This window comes from Dendrobates tinctorius, unplaced genomic scaffold, assembly GCF_039654945.1.
Source record: "Dendrobates tinctorius isolate UK_male_01 unplaced genomic scaffold, ASM3965494v1 ptg000063l, whole genome shotgun sequence".
NCBI classification, from domain to species: domain Eukaryota; kingdom Metazoa; phylum Chordata; class Amphibia; order Anura; family Dendrobatidae; genus Dendrobates; species Dendrobates tinctorius.
In genome coordinates this window covers 19,494,320-19,509,188 of record NW_027361731.1, presented here as the reverse complement: position 1 = coordinate 19,509,188, position 14,869 = coordinate 19,494,320, and the positions used below count along the sequence as shown (strand labels likewise).

The 14,869-nt window shown below is 44.9% G+C and overlaps 1 protein-coding gene across 1 annotated transcript in view; it reads right to left on the bottom strand.

Moving 5' to 3' along the window:
* LOC141094354 (uncharacterized) overlaps positions 1-14,869 on the bottom strand; it is a 165,013-nt gene that overhangs the window by 66,790 nt on the left and 83,354 nt on the right. Inside the window, 1 exon segment of the mRNA XM_073580192.1 lies at positions 2,947-3,234. Coding sequence (XP_073436293.1) covers positions 2,947-3,234 — 288 coding nt within the window.

Here is a 14,869-nt window from a genome sequence, read left to right as displayed (position 1 = left end):
TTGAATTACTCTATGGAAGAAAGGTCCAAGGACCCTTAACCCTGCTAAAAGAATATTGGGAGGGACAAGTTGAAGATACAGGAGCCCCTGTTGTCCCTTATGTCCTAAAGCTGCGAGAAACCCTGGCTCAACTCGCTAGTTTAGCCCAGAGTCATGTGCGTATGGCTCAAACCAGACAGAAGACATGGTATGACCGTACAGCACGCTATCGGGAGTTTGTAGAAGGACAACAGGTCTTAATGATTGTTCCCCATCGGCAGAATAAACTGCAGACAACATGGGAGGGTCCCTTCCGGGTTCTCAGAAAACTAAATGATACCAATTATCTTCTTGCTTTAGATGATCAGGGGCTAAGACAAAAGACTGTCCATGTGAATATGATTAAGGAGTACCATGACCGGAACCTTCCAATGATAGCAAGCTGTTGGCTAGCTTCAGAAGACGGTAAAGAGGATGAGGACTCCCTACCTGATCTCGTGGAAGCAGCGAGAGCCCCATCCACTGTGGAACAGGTTTCTCTGGGAGATCACCTGGATTCCTTGCAGGAAAAACCAGATGCTGGGAGTGCTTCAACAGAGACGGGCTACTTTCTCATCCCAACCAGGTCGAACCACCGTCACCCAACATCATGTGGACACTCAGGGTATCCGTCCATACAACAGGCTCCTTACCGGGTACCTGAATCTGTTCGAAACACCATGCAGCACGAACTGGAGATGTTACAGCTTGGGGTAATCCAGGCCTCCCATAGCCCTTGGGCCTCTCCTGTGGTGTTAGTATCCAAGAAGGATGGGAGTACTCGATTTTGTGTGGACTATCGACGACTAAACGACCATACCGTCAGCGATCCTTACCCAATGCCCCATATTGACGAACTTCTAGACCGACTAGCTGGGTCCCGATATGTCACTACCTTGGATATCAGTAAGGGATACTGGCAAATCCCTTTCACGGAGGAAGGGAGAGAACGGTCCGCTTTTATAACCCACTTTGGTCTGTATGAATTTCTAAGCATGCCTTTTGGAATGAAGAATGCCCCGGCAACCTTCCAGAGAATGGTGGACCAGATCCTCTGGGGATGTGGTGACTTTGCTTGTGCCTACTTGGATGACATCGCCATCTTCAGCCAGATGTGGGAGGAACATCTGAATCAAGTAGCCATTATTCTTGACCTGATTCTTGCAGCCGGCCTAACCATTCGACCCGATAAATGCCAATTGGGGATGGGTGAAGTCCAGTACCTAGGGCATAGAGTAGGAGGAGGGAAGCTCCGTCCTGAACCTGCCAAAATCCAGGCTATTAGAGACTGGCCTGTACCCCAAACTAAGAAACAAGTTATGGCTTTTTTGGGCACTGCCAGTTATTACCGAAAATGTGTTTCTCATTTCAGCACTGTGGCCAAGCCTCTTACCGACCTGACCAAGAAAACGATGCCCCGGCTGGTGATCTGGACTCCAGCCTGTGATGAGGCTTTTAACCGGCTGAAGGACGCCCTGGTCTGCGACCCTGTTCTGGCTGCTCCAGATTACAAGAGGAGATTCCTTGTGCAGACGGACGCCTCTGCTTATGGACTGGGAGCTGTCCTCAGCCAGGTGTATGCAGCTGGGGATGAACACCCCATCGCCTACCTTAGCAGGAAACTGCTGGACCGAGAAGTGGCCTATGCACCTGTTGAAAAATAATGTCTGGCTGTAGTGTGGGCCCTTAGGAAACTAAGGGCATATCTGTATGGACGAGAATTCACTGTCATTACTGATCACAACCCCCTCACCTGGCTGAACCGAGTCTCTGGGGACAATGGACGCTTACTACGATGGAGCCTGGCTCTGCAGCCCTGTAACTTTACCATACAGTATAGAAGAGGCAGCCATCACCAAAATGCAGATGGACTGTCCAGGCAGGAGGAACCCTGAGTCTGGTCAGCCATGCCTGTGTGTACTTAACAAGCGACCTGTAGAGGTCCCTAGTACGTACACAAATTGGGAGGGGAAGGGATTGTCATGATTTGTAGTTTTGCCCTGTACTGTATTTTGTATAATATGTCATTTAACTTTTCTCTGGTTGTATTTGCTGTAAATTAACCATGTCTTCTTCCCCCAATACTTTGCAATGTCTTGTGATGTACCTGGACCATAATCTAATTTAGGCTTGTGGAACTGTGGCTATTGTTTTCCTAAGCAGAAGATAACCTACAATACACATCCTGTAGACTCAGTGGAGCCCTTACATTTCTAGAATCTTCTGATGGACCAAACCATTGAATAGTAGGTGTGACCCCTACCCCCCTTCAGATGGGCTGATCCCAGGAGCCCTGACGATACATTCTTCTTTTAAGATCAGTTGTGATTTGAGTGCGGACGTGAAGCAGTAACAAACTGAGTTGCGGCCAGCTCGTGACGTCCGTGGGATTGTGTGGAATCCTGTGGACTATTGCAAGGATATTGTTATCGTATCTGGCACAAGGACTATCGTGAGGTGCCCGGATTTGTTTCCATTGTGTGGACTTATTGTGGACTTCTCATGGACTCCAAGGACATTCTGGATATTTGATGTTGTATGCTCCCTGCCTTTATAAATCTCGTTGGATCGTCCCTCGGCCTGTTGTCCCTTCTTGCTCTGTCGTATACCCCGTCACAAGCCTTAGTCAACTAAATGTAACTCTACTGCCTTATTAATATCCTTTATTATTTCCTTCACACTCTACTTGAGTTTTTTGATGATGATGATTCCCAGAAATAAAATTTCCCACATTTTGAACATAAAAAATGATTTCTACGCTGTATGAGTTCTCTGATGTGCAACAAGATTAGAACTCGAACTAAAACGTTTCCCACATTCTGGACATGAATATGGCTTCTCTCCTGTGTGAATTCTCTGATGATTGAGAAGGCTTGATTTCTCTGTAAAACATTTCCCACATTCTGGACATGAATATGGCTTCTCTACTGTGTGGATTCTTTGATGTTTAAGAAGATATGATCTCTGGATAAAACATTTCCCACATTCTGGACATGAATATGGCTTCTCTACTGTGTGGATTCTTTGATGTTTAAGAAGATATGATCTCTGGATAAAAGATTTCCCACATTCTGGACATGAATACAGCTTCTCCCCTGTGTGACTTCTGTAATGTGTAAACAAATTTGACTTATGGATAAAACATTTCCCACATTCTGAACATGAAAATGGCTTTTCTCCTGTGTGACTTCTCTGATGCCTAAGGAGATGTGCTTGCTGATTGAAACATTTCCCACATTGTGAACAGGAAAATGGCTTCTCTCCTGTGTGAATTCTCTCATGTGTAAGCAATTTAGATTTACGTTTAAAATATTTCCCACATTCTGAACAGGTAAATGGTTTCTTCTCTGTGGGAATTATTTGACGTTCAACATCACGTTTGCAGCTTTCATTTTGCTTAACAGTCTGTGATGAATCCAAATAGGTGACTGATTGAAAAGGCTCCGAAGATTGATTTTTGCTCTGAAGGGCTGTAGGTATAGCTGGAATAATGGCATGCTTTTCATAGGTATCTGGACACCACAGTCACCTGCCAAGAATAAAACGGATTTTATTACTTTTTCAATATCAATGCCTTATATTTTATATCATTTCTGTATACATAATTCTATACAACTCAAAGTATAATGAAACCACATTTCTAATTGGAGGTATTTGCTATTATAATTACACCTACTATATTTTGGGATAGGATCTTGGAAATGAGAGTACTCCCTTAAGGCCTCCTTCACATGTCAGGGTGTCCGGTACATGTGACAGTTTTCATATGTACCGGTGATGACCCATTGAACTGAATGGATCTGCGCAAATGTCAGTGTGTTTCCACGGACCGTGTGTCTGTGGGCAAGGCATGCTGACATTACTGTTTTTTTTTAGCAGAACGGTCCACAAAATGTCTTGCACATGTGCACACTAATGACATATGGATAACATCTGTGTGTCATCAGTGTGACACGTACCGGCGCCTGGGAATCAGTGGTACTGTTCGCGCTGATAGCCGGCTCCGGGTTTTGAAAACAGCTCACATCATTGTACCCTGCTCTGCCTGTGATCAGCGCAACCAGGGAACAATGATGAGAGTTGTATTCAGGCCCCGCTGTCTATATAGGAGAAAAATTAAGTCAAAAATAAAAATCACATTATACTCTCTTTAACACCTAATCCAGTGAAGCCATGGTCACCTGTAAAGAAACAAAAATGAAAAAAGACTATCACTCACCTGTCCAAAAGTTAAAAGAATCTAAAGTGTCCCATGCCGTAATCCATCTGTGTGACATTTGCATATCAGAATAAGCGGTGACCTGAGGTGACCACTCGCGTTGAAAAGCTGGGTAGAATGGCTCGTTCACACCCTGATTTTTCAAGGTGAACTGCGCTGATTTCATTGAGGTCATCACAGTTCATAGGCCCGCTCTTGCTGCAGGGAGTCATTTTCCCCTGCTCTTCAGCGGGAGTGGTTGCCTCATAACCCCCTCCATCAAAGTCCTTCGCATCCAAAAGCACTACAAAAATTGGCTGGTGACTAGCTCATCCAACCTTTATCCACCCCCAATTCCTCAAGATAGTTGGACCATCATTGTAAATAAGCCCCTGTACTTTGTGTCACTCCCACCACATTGTAGAGTGTAAGCTCTTATGGGCAGGGTTGTCAATATCTTGTCATTAATTATTGAAACTGAACCTGTCAAAGACTGAACTCCTTGTGTTTCCTCCAGCTACTAATGTACCTATACTTGACATTGCCATTTCCGTTTGTGGTTCCACTATTACTCCCCAGCAACGTGCCTGCTGTCTTAGGGTCTTACTTGACTCCGAGCTTTCCTTTGTCCCTCACATACGATCACTGGCTCGCTCTTGTTATCTGCACCTCAAAAACATTTCTAGAATTCAACCTTTTCTTACTTTTGACTCCGCAAAAACTCTTACTGTTTCTCTTATTCATTCTCATCTCAACTATTGTAACTCTCTTCTAATCGGTCTCCCTCTCACCAAACTCTCCCCCCTCCAATCTGTCTTGAATGCTGCTGCCAGGATCATATTCCTCGCCAATCGTTACACCGATGCCTCTACCTTGTGCCAGTCATTACACTGGCTACCCATCCACTCCAGAATCCAGTACAAACTTATTACCCTCACCCACAAAGCTCTTCATGGGTCAGCACCACCCTACATCTCCCTTGTTTCAGTATACCATCCTACCCACGCCCTCCTTCTGCTGATGACCTGAGGTTAACATCCTCAATAGTCAGAACCTCCCACTCCCATCTCCAAGACTATACACGTGCTGCGCCAATTCTTTGGAATGCACTTCCCAGGTCAATACGATTAGTCCCCAATCCCCACAATTTTAAGCGTGCCCTGAAAACTCATTTATTCAGACTGGCCTACCGCCTCAACACATTAACCTAATCTATCCCTTTGTGGCACAGCCAAAAGTTTTTACCATAACCAGGTTCCCCGCATCATGTTCCCACATGCTTTATGCATCCATTAGCCCTCTGTGTCTGTACTGTTACACACTTAACATTATGGCTGGTCCAGACAATCAGGCAACTGTTACCACCCACCTTTCGTGTCTCCCTTTTTTCCTCATAGATTGCAAGCTTGCGAGCAGGACCCTCAATCCTCTTGGTATCCGTTATGATCTATGTGATTATTGTTATGCTGTAATGTCTATTGTCTGTACAAGTCCCCTGTGAAATGTAAAGTGCTGCAGAATATGGTGGCGCTATAGAAATAAAAATTATTATATTATCGTTAACTTTGTTAGGACTGTTGAACTGTAAAGCGCTGCGGAATATGTTGCCGCTATATAAGTAAAGATTATTTTTATGAGCAAATGTCAGACAGATCGATTACAGCGATGGCAACTCTATTCATTCAATTTTGGACAGGTGAGAGATATTGTTGTCTTAAGGTACTGTCACACTTAGCGATGTACCAGCGATCCCGACCAGCGATATGATGCGGTCAGGATCGCTGGTACATTGCTAAGTGGTCGCTAGTGAGCTGCCACACAGGCAGATCTCACCAGCGACATCGCTGGGGACGGGGGTCGCTACTTACCTGTCACACTAGGTGATCCTGACGTCCTCCCGCTCGGCTCCACGCTCGTCGCTCGTCTCTCCACAGGAAGCTGACGACGAGAAACCGTCCTGGATGTTCTCGCACGATCAGCGATAACCAGCGGGGGAGCGGGTCGTAGGTAAGTATCAGACACAGCGATGTCGCTAGCAATATCGCTATAATGTCACAAGTCGCTTAGTGTGACAGTACCTTTATTTTTGTTTGTGTAAAGGTGACAAAGGCTTCAGGGGATTAGGTGTTGAGGGCTTATACCCATTACCATGAAAAATAAGTTCCGGTTTTGGTCTAGAAAAGTAGGACTAATGTCATAAACGTGCCATGCGATTTTAATGTGAGTACAATCCGATTTTTCACACCTTGCATCCGAATAACATCCGAATGCCATGTAATTGCTATTTGATTGCAATACGATTTTAAACATGAACTTTGATATAGCGAATTACTCTGTCAGTTACACATATTTTTCCAAGGAAATATACTTCAATAAACACATATACTGTATATATTTTATGAAAAGCCAGCAATTCATCTGCCGCGTACAGTAGAATCACAGCGTGATGCAACAGAATAGAACAGGTAGATTACAAACAATATATACAGGGTGGGCCACTTATATGGATACACCTAAATAAGATGGGAATGGTTGGTGATATCAACTTTCTGTTTGTGGTAAATTAGTATGTGGGAGGGGGAACACTTTTCAAGATGGGTGGTGACCATGGCAGCCATTTTGAAGGTGGCCCTTTTGGATCCAACCTTATAAATGGCCCACCCAGGTGTATCCATCTAAATGGCCCACCCTGTATACATAGAATAGATAGATATAAAGATGTCAGTCACACATACAATTAGCACAGTATGTGTGTGCAGCTTACTGTACATGTATTTAATTAAATGATTATTTTTCTGAAAAAAATAATTGCATGGGCTTAATTTCCTAACTAGCAGAGGTAAAGCAGATGGCTGTGGGCTGATTTTTATAGCCTGGAAAGGGGGTAATACCCATGAAACTTCCCAGGCTATTAATATCAGCTCTCAGTTGTATACTTAGCCTTTACTGTTATTAAAATGGGGGCCCGCTCAAAAAAAAAAACTGACTTAAAGTCCCTCTATAGTTATTAACCAGCAAAGGCTTGGCAGACAACTGCGGGCTGCTAGTAATAGCCTACAAATGGACCATGGACATTGGCCCCATTCCAGACTAAAAACATCAGCTCTCAGCCACACCAAAAATGGAGCATATAGAAGATGCACCAGTTCTAGCACTTAGCCTCACGCTTCCCACTTGCCCTGGTGCGTGCCAGACAAAATTGTTGGCACTTTGCCAAAATTTGCTTTCGGCATGTTTCAGCTCTTTCCAAAGATGCTCAATAGGATTTAGATCAGGGCTCATAGAAGACCACTTTAGAATAGTCCAATGTATTCCTCTTAGCCATTCTTGGGTGTTTTTAGCTGTATGTTTTGGGTCATTATCCTGTTGTAAGATTTGTCAGCAATTTTCCTCCTGTGGCCACGTCCATGGAGGTCAGCTACAGTCCCATGGATCTTACATTTCTGAATAATATGTGCAACTGTGGTCACAGGAACACCAAGCTGCTTGGAGATGGTCTTATAGTCTTTACCTTTAACACGTTTGTCTATAATGTTCTTTCTAATCTCCAGAGACAAATCTTTCCTTCGCTTCCTCTTGTTCAAGTTGAGTGTGATACTCACCATGTCACCAAACAGCACAGTCAGTATCTGTAGCCTCTATACAGGCCACACACTGATTCCAAGATTGTAGACACCTGTGATGCTAATTAGTGGACACACAATGATTTAACACGTCTTTTGTCACATAATATCATGAGTTTTATTATTTAAAAATTCTATGGAAACATGGTTGAAAAGCAATGTCTGACTTTCATTTGTTCATCTTCATAGATTTTTTTTTTTATCTGTTATTACTTTTGTCAGATTCAAGTCATTTCCGTCACCATTGTGGGTTTTTCTTTCATTAAACGAGGAGTACAAAAATTTTGAACACATGTGTACGGTAATTACAGTAGAATCTGTGACTTCTCCACATCTAGTGGTCACTACTCACCTGGGCAGTCGTATGTAGGAATCTCCTCTTTATAACGCTCATCTCCCCTCACATATCTCTCTGTAGTATTAATATGGGTCAGATCTTCACCCTTCACAAGTATAAAACATATAATACTGGTGGATAAAACAAGACTGAGCACAAGACCTTCACAGCCATCTACACATCATAGGGGAGATCTCATGACACCTTCTCTCCATCTACCTGATGATCCTGAGGAACATTGGGATCTTCTTGGTTACAGTCCTGTGGCAGAAGAGGACGGGGACATCTCTCTGGTGTTGTCCTCTTACTGGATAGATCTGGAGGAAACACATACAGGGACTGAATTCATTCTTTACAGATTATAGGCCGTGTGTATTTAGTCCTGTCTATTACCTGGTGATGTGAGGGGCTGGGGAAACTCCATCATGACGTTCTTATACACATCTTTGTGTCCTTCTAAATACTCCCACTCCTCCATGGAGAAATAGATGGCTACATCCTGACACCTTATAGGAACCTGACACATACAATGATACCGTCATCCCCCCCGATCCCTTCATAGTGTTACTGCATAATGTCCCAGCATTCCCAGCAGTGTCACCTCTCCAGTCAGCAGCTCAATCATCTTATAGGTGAGTTCTAGGATCTCCTGGTGATTGATGTCCTCATGTATCAGGGGGTGAGGTGGAGGCCCCGTGATTGAGCTCAGGGGTCTTCCCCATCCCTCAGACACAGGGTCCTGACAGCGCTCACTAGAGGTCTTCACTACTGTGTAATCCTGGTTATGGAGAGACACATTAATAACTCTCACTGCAGACATTTCCAGAGTCCTCACCTCTCCAGTTCTGTCCATCTGTTATTCCCATAGATAAGAATGATGTAATGTGATGTCATCAGAATCTCTCACCTCTCCAGTAAGCCGGAAGAGGATCTCTAGGGTGAGGTGTAATATCCTCTCCGCCATCTTGTCTGTAGCCATTCGTTAATGTTTAAAGTAAATTTTCTAGAAGATAATTATACCGATTGTATCTGCCAGGATCCTAAATGGAAGGAAGATCAGCTGATGAAGAATCATACAAAATACCATGGGAAAACAAGATACAGGAGCAGTGATGCTGGTATAGTGTAAGGATATGTGCACACTGTGTCATGTCAGGTGGACATGTCCTGTAACCAATCCGAAAAGGGAACATAATGTACAAAAATGAAAAACAACTCTCTGTTCATAGTTTGTTTTAAAACTTCTATTAACCCCATCAGGTTTCTAAAGCTGCAAAACAGTTACAAGAAGTGACCAGAAAACAGCAGATAAGACGCCAAAAAATGGCATCTCAGGACCCCGTCCATTCTGAATACCAGAGATCGTCATGTGACCTCACTATGGGCGCTCCTTCTGATACGAGTCCATGAAAAAAAGAAAAAGGATTGTCCAGGAAGGCATCAATGTGCAGTGTACAATACGGGGAGCAGAGATGTGCGCATTTGTCGGGAAACATTTGCCAATCTCAAATTCGGCACGAACGTAGCACATTCGGATTAGTGTTCCAGAGCAAAGTTCGAGCACATTTCGGTAAATGATCGCGTTTCCAATAATGTTTTGTTAGGTGTGACGGGGTTACAGCAGAGTATCCAGAAGACCGCGGTGTCTGATTGCTCCTACTCCTGCACTGAAAAGCACTTCTTTTTAATGCTGTTCATTCCTTTTGGCAGAACAGGGGTTAATCGACCATGTTGAAAACTCTGAGCTCTCAGCTGTGCTCGGTCAGCCATTCCCATCCCCTATATACACCGTGTGCAGAATTATTAGGTAAGTTGTATTTGAGAGGATTCTTTTTATTATTGAATAACAACTATGTTCTCAATCAACCCAAAAGACTCATAGATATTAAAGCTTAATATGTTTGGAAGTTGGAGTGGGATTTTTTTCCGATTTGGCTATCTTAGGAGGATATCTGTTTGTGCAGGTAACTATTACTGTGCATAATTATTAGGCAACTTAATAAAAACCAAATATATACCCATCTCACGGGATTATTTTCACCAGGTAAACCAATCTAACAACACAAAATGTAGAAATAAACATTTGACACTCAAAAACAAAACAAAAAATATCAGTGAACAATATAGCCACCTTTATTTACCAAAAAATGTCATTAAAGAATGGGTTAAGATCATAAAAAAGAAATTTTCACACCTCTTGCATGGAACCTTTTATTCCTGCGTATCTATAAATTATTTTTCATGTCCAAAAAAACCTTTTTTTTCATTGTGACTAATTCTATATATTGTTCGCAAGCACTCAGTCACGCTCTTTGCATGAAATATTTTACTTCTGCGCTGAAAAGCCATTTTATGTGCAAAAAACTCCATCTGATGGTCACTAATTCCATATATTGCTTGTAGGTACTTATTCACACCTTTTGCATGGAACCACTCATTCCTGCGCATCTATAAATTATTTTTGAGGTGTAAAAAATTCCTTTTGATTCTGACTAATTCTATATATTGCTCGTAGGTACTCATTCCCACCCTTCACATGGAATCATTTATTTCTGCACAGAAAATCCATTTTCCATTGGAAGATCATTTTGGAGTTATTTAATTACTTTTAGATATATCCTTTTATATTATTGTGAAAAAAAAATTCTCCAGTTGTATAAAATTCAAGTATGATCTGTCTAATATCGACTAAATATATGTTTGACTGTATGATTGATTTATTTTTCTTTCCTTTTTTTCTTGGAACTTCAATCCTGGAGTGATATGTATTGTGGCAAGGAACCGCTCACTCTTCCTTTCATGTGTTGCCACTTTTTGTCATTAATTGCAAGCTTTGTGATTGGTTTGTAACCTGCATATATTTTTCTATGCATCTTGTTTTTATTTCCCTATGACTAAGGGTGCCTTTGTGCACCAGAAACGCATCAGGTGTTTTTTTGCATTTTAATATGGCATATTAGCCTAATAAAGTTTTTTTTTTCATTTATGCCGGTGTGCCGAACAAACTTTCTTCTTGTGGATAATTCCACATGTGGTATTTCATAGTTTTGATGCCTTCAGAGTGAATCTACATTTTTCATAGTCATGAAAAACTCTTTGAATGAGAAGGTGTGTAAAAATTTTGGTCTGTACTGTGTATATATGTAATCGATATTACATAGTGTATTACATATTTACAATTTATTACAGTTTTTTGTGTTGTAAAGTTGTATTCCAATAAATAGATATTATGTTCTATCTAACTATCTTGATTATTGTATCATAAAAATGATTAAATGTCTGATGTTCATATTATACTACAATAAATTTTTCACTTAACCCCTTCACGACCTTTGACGCCACATAGGCGTCATGAAAAGTCGTGCCAGAACGACCCATGACGGCTATGCGGCGTCATGAAAAGATCTCCTTCCTGCGGGTCGGGTGAGCGGGTTCAATGAAAGTTCACTCGACCCGCCGGTGCAGGAGGACCTAGACTTGACCCCGGGGGGGTAGCTTCGCCCTCCCGGGATACGAACACTCCCAGTGACCTTTTTGCCACCCCCTCGCATCTGATTGGAGCTAGCGTCCATGTGACGCTAGCCCTCCAATCAGATGTGGAGGGGAAGAGTAAAATCATGGCTGCCTCGTTCCTCAACTTCATCCCGTCCGTGGAAGCTGAGGAACGAGGTGTCAGACTGCCGCCCTGACCTGCGATCACCGCCGCTGCCCTCCGGTAGTATATCGCTCTCCTCCACCGCCTAATTCCAGCCCCTCCCACCTCCAATCACTCACCTCTGCCCCCTGATCCTCCCCCAGCACCCCCGATCATCCACCTGCTGTTTCCACGTCTGCCAGCTCCTCAGCCGCCTACTGCCTCCTGTGCCTGAGAGCCCTCTCCTGTGCCCCAGTGATCACCCTCTTTAACCCCTGCCCCCCTGATTAACTCCTGCTGCTGCAGGTTTTTATTTCCTTATCTCCTCAGCCACCTCCTTCCCCCCGTGCCTGACAGCCCCCCACTGCCCCTGGTGATCCCCCAGCACCCCTGATCATCCCCCCAGCACCCCTGATCATTTCCCCTGCTGCTGCAGGCTCCTCAGCCGCCTCCTGTGCCTAACAGCCCCCTCCTGCCCCCCGTGATCACCCCTCAGCCCTAGTGATCACATCCCCATCAACCCCTGATCAACCCCTGCTGCTGCTGTTTTTCATATCCACCTCCATCTCCTCAGCCACCTCCTGCCCGCCCCGCGCCTGACAGCCTCCTTCTGCCCCTGGTGATCATCCCCCTGCACCCCTGATCATCCCGCTGCATCCCTGATCATCCCGCTGCACCCCTGATCACACCCACTGTTGATGCCACCACTGGTTCCATCTCCACCTAATTCTCCTCAGTGCCCTCCTGTGCCTGACAGCCCCTTTCTGCCCCCGGTGACCATCCCCCAGCGATCACCCCTGATCACCCCCTGCCCCACTCATCACCCCCCTGCTGCTGCCGCTGATTCCATCTCCACTTCCATCTCCTCAGTCCCTTCCTGCCCCCCGCGTGCCTGACAGTCCCCTCCTGCCCCCCCGAGCGCCTGACAGTCCCCTCCTGCCCCCGCGAGCGCCTGACAGTCCCCTTCTGCCCCCCCGCGCGTCTGACAGTCCCCTCCTCCCCCTCCCGTGCACCTGACAGTCCCCTCCTGCCCCCTGCATGCCTGACAGTCCCCTCCTGACAGCCCATTCCTCCAATAAAAAGTTTCACCAAACACTCGCACATACACACGCACACTATAATAAAGGTTTTTTATACACGCACACACACGACACGCACAATGTCCCGCTCATCCCAGTCCCAAAGGGTCTACTCAGTTGAGGAGGCATATGAAATTATTGCCTCTGATACTGAAAGTGAGAGAGAGGACCCCACCTTTCTCTATTCCTCCCACTCTTCCTCTTCCAGCGACACAGACTTGCCACCACCGAAATGTCGCAGGACGAGGAATCGTCCGGAGCCCAGGGAGGAAGAGTCGGCGGCCTTAGAGGAAGAGTTGGAGACCTTGGAGGAAGTCTCAGCCAAGAGTGAGTTTCCCCCAACCTAGTGCTAGTCACGCCCAACCTAGCACTAGGTCTCCCTCCTGGACCCCCGTCCCTGAAAATTTTGCTCCAAGGATTCCTGATTTCGTTCCCCAATCAGGAATCCAGTTTGAGGCTGCCAACTTCAGGGAAATAGACTTTTCAAAGTCTTTTTCTCGGAGTCAATCGTCAGTCTCATGGTGGAGCAAACTAACTTGTACGCCCAGCAATTTTTGGCCGAACACCTAATTTCATTCTCTACTTGGAGTCCCGTTAACTCTGTAGAAATGATTAAACATTAGGGACTGGTCCTTCACATGGGGATTGTGAAGAAACCAGAAATTCGCCAATACTGGAATACTGGTATTTTATATCAAACTCCAGTATTTGGCATGGTTATGACTCGGAAATGTTTTGAGGCTATTCATAAATTTCTTCATTTCAGGGACAACACTGAAAGCCTTCCCCGCGATGACCCGAATTTTGATAGACTTCCAAATTCGGCCAGTTGTCGAACACTTCAACAACAAGTTTGCTGAAGTGTACATTCCTGAAAGGGAAATTTGTGTGGATGAATCCCTCATCAACTTCAAAGTGAGGCTTCAGTTCCGTCAGTACCTGCCCAGCAAAAGGGCAAGGTACGGGATGAAACTTTACAAGCTGTGTGAGAGTACCTCAGGGTACACTCTCAGCTTTAGAGTTTACCAAGGAAAGGACAGTAGGATCCAGCCCCCAGAATGTCCACTTGCTCTGGGGGTGAGTGGGAAAATAGTGTGGGATTTGGTCCACCCCCTGCTTGATAAAGGTTACCATCTGTACGTTGATAACTTTTATACAAGCATCACATTATTTCAATCTCTCTCTGCCAGAGCTACCGTCGCTTGCGGTACTGGGTTCAGAAACCAGAGGGGTCTCCCTTTGCCGCTAATTGAGCAGCCTCTCCGAAAGGGTGAGACCCGGGCCCAATATAGCGGCAACATGCATGTTGTCAAGTTCAAAGACAAAAGAGACATCTTTGCCTTGACCAAAATCCACGGTCCCAGCACCACGGCCACCACCGTTCGAGGTACCCCATCACCGGTCCACAAACCGGACTGTGTCCTGGCATACAACCATCACATGGGGGGAGTTGATCTTTCTCATCAAGTCCTCCAGCCCTATAGTGCCATGTGGAAGGCGAAGGTGTGGTACAAAAAACTGGCTGTACACCGTACAAATGGCACTGTATAACGCATGCGTGCTATCACGATGTGCAGGCCAGAACCACTCCTTCCTTGAGTTCCAGGAGGCGGTGATAAAGGCCATGATTTTTGGAGAGGAGGACGGAGCGTGCCCCAGCACCCCTGGAACTCAAGTTTTCCGTATGGTACCAGGGCAACATTTTCCCCGTGAGGAGAGAAAAAAAAAAAGGTGCCGGGTATGCTAAAAAAGGGGGACAAGAAGGGAAACTCGTTTCCAATGTGAAACGTGTCCCGACAAACCTGGACTGTGTTTGAATGAGTGCTTCAGAATTCATCACATGTCCATGGACTAAACACATCCTGACACTCCACTATAGAACTCAGCCACACCAGCCTGACATACACAACACCACACACCAACCTGACATACTACATCAGGTTGGTGTGTGTGGTGTAGTGTACGTCAGGTTGGTGTGTG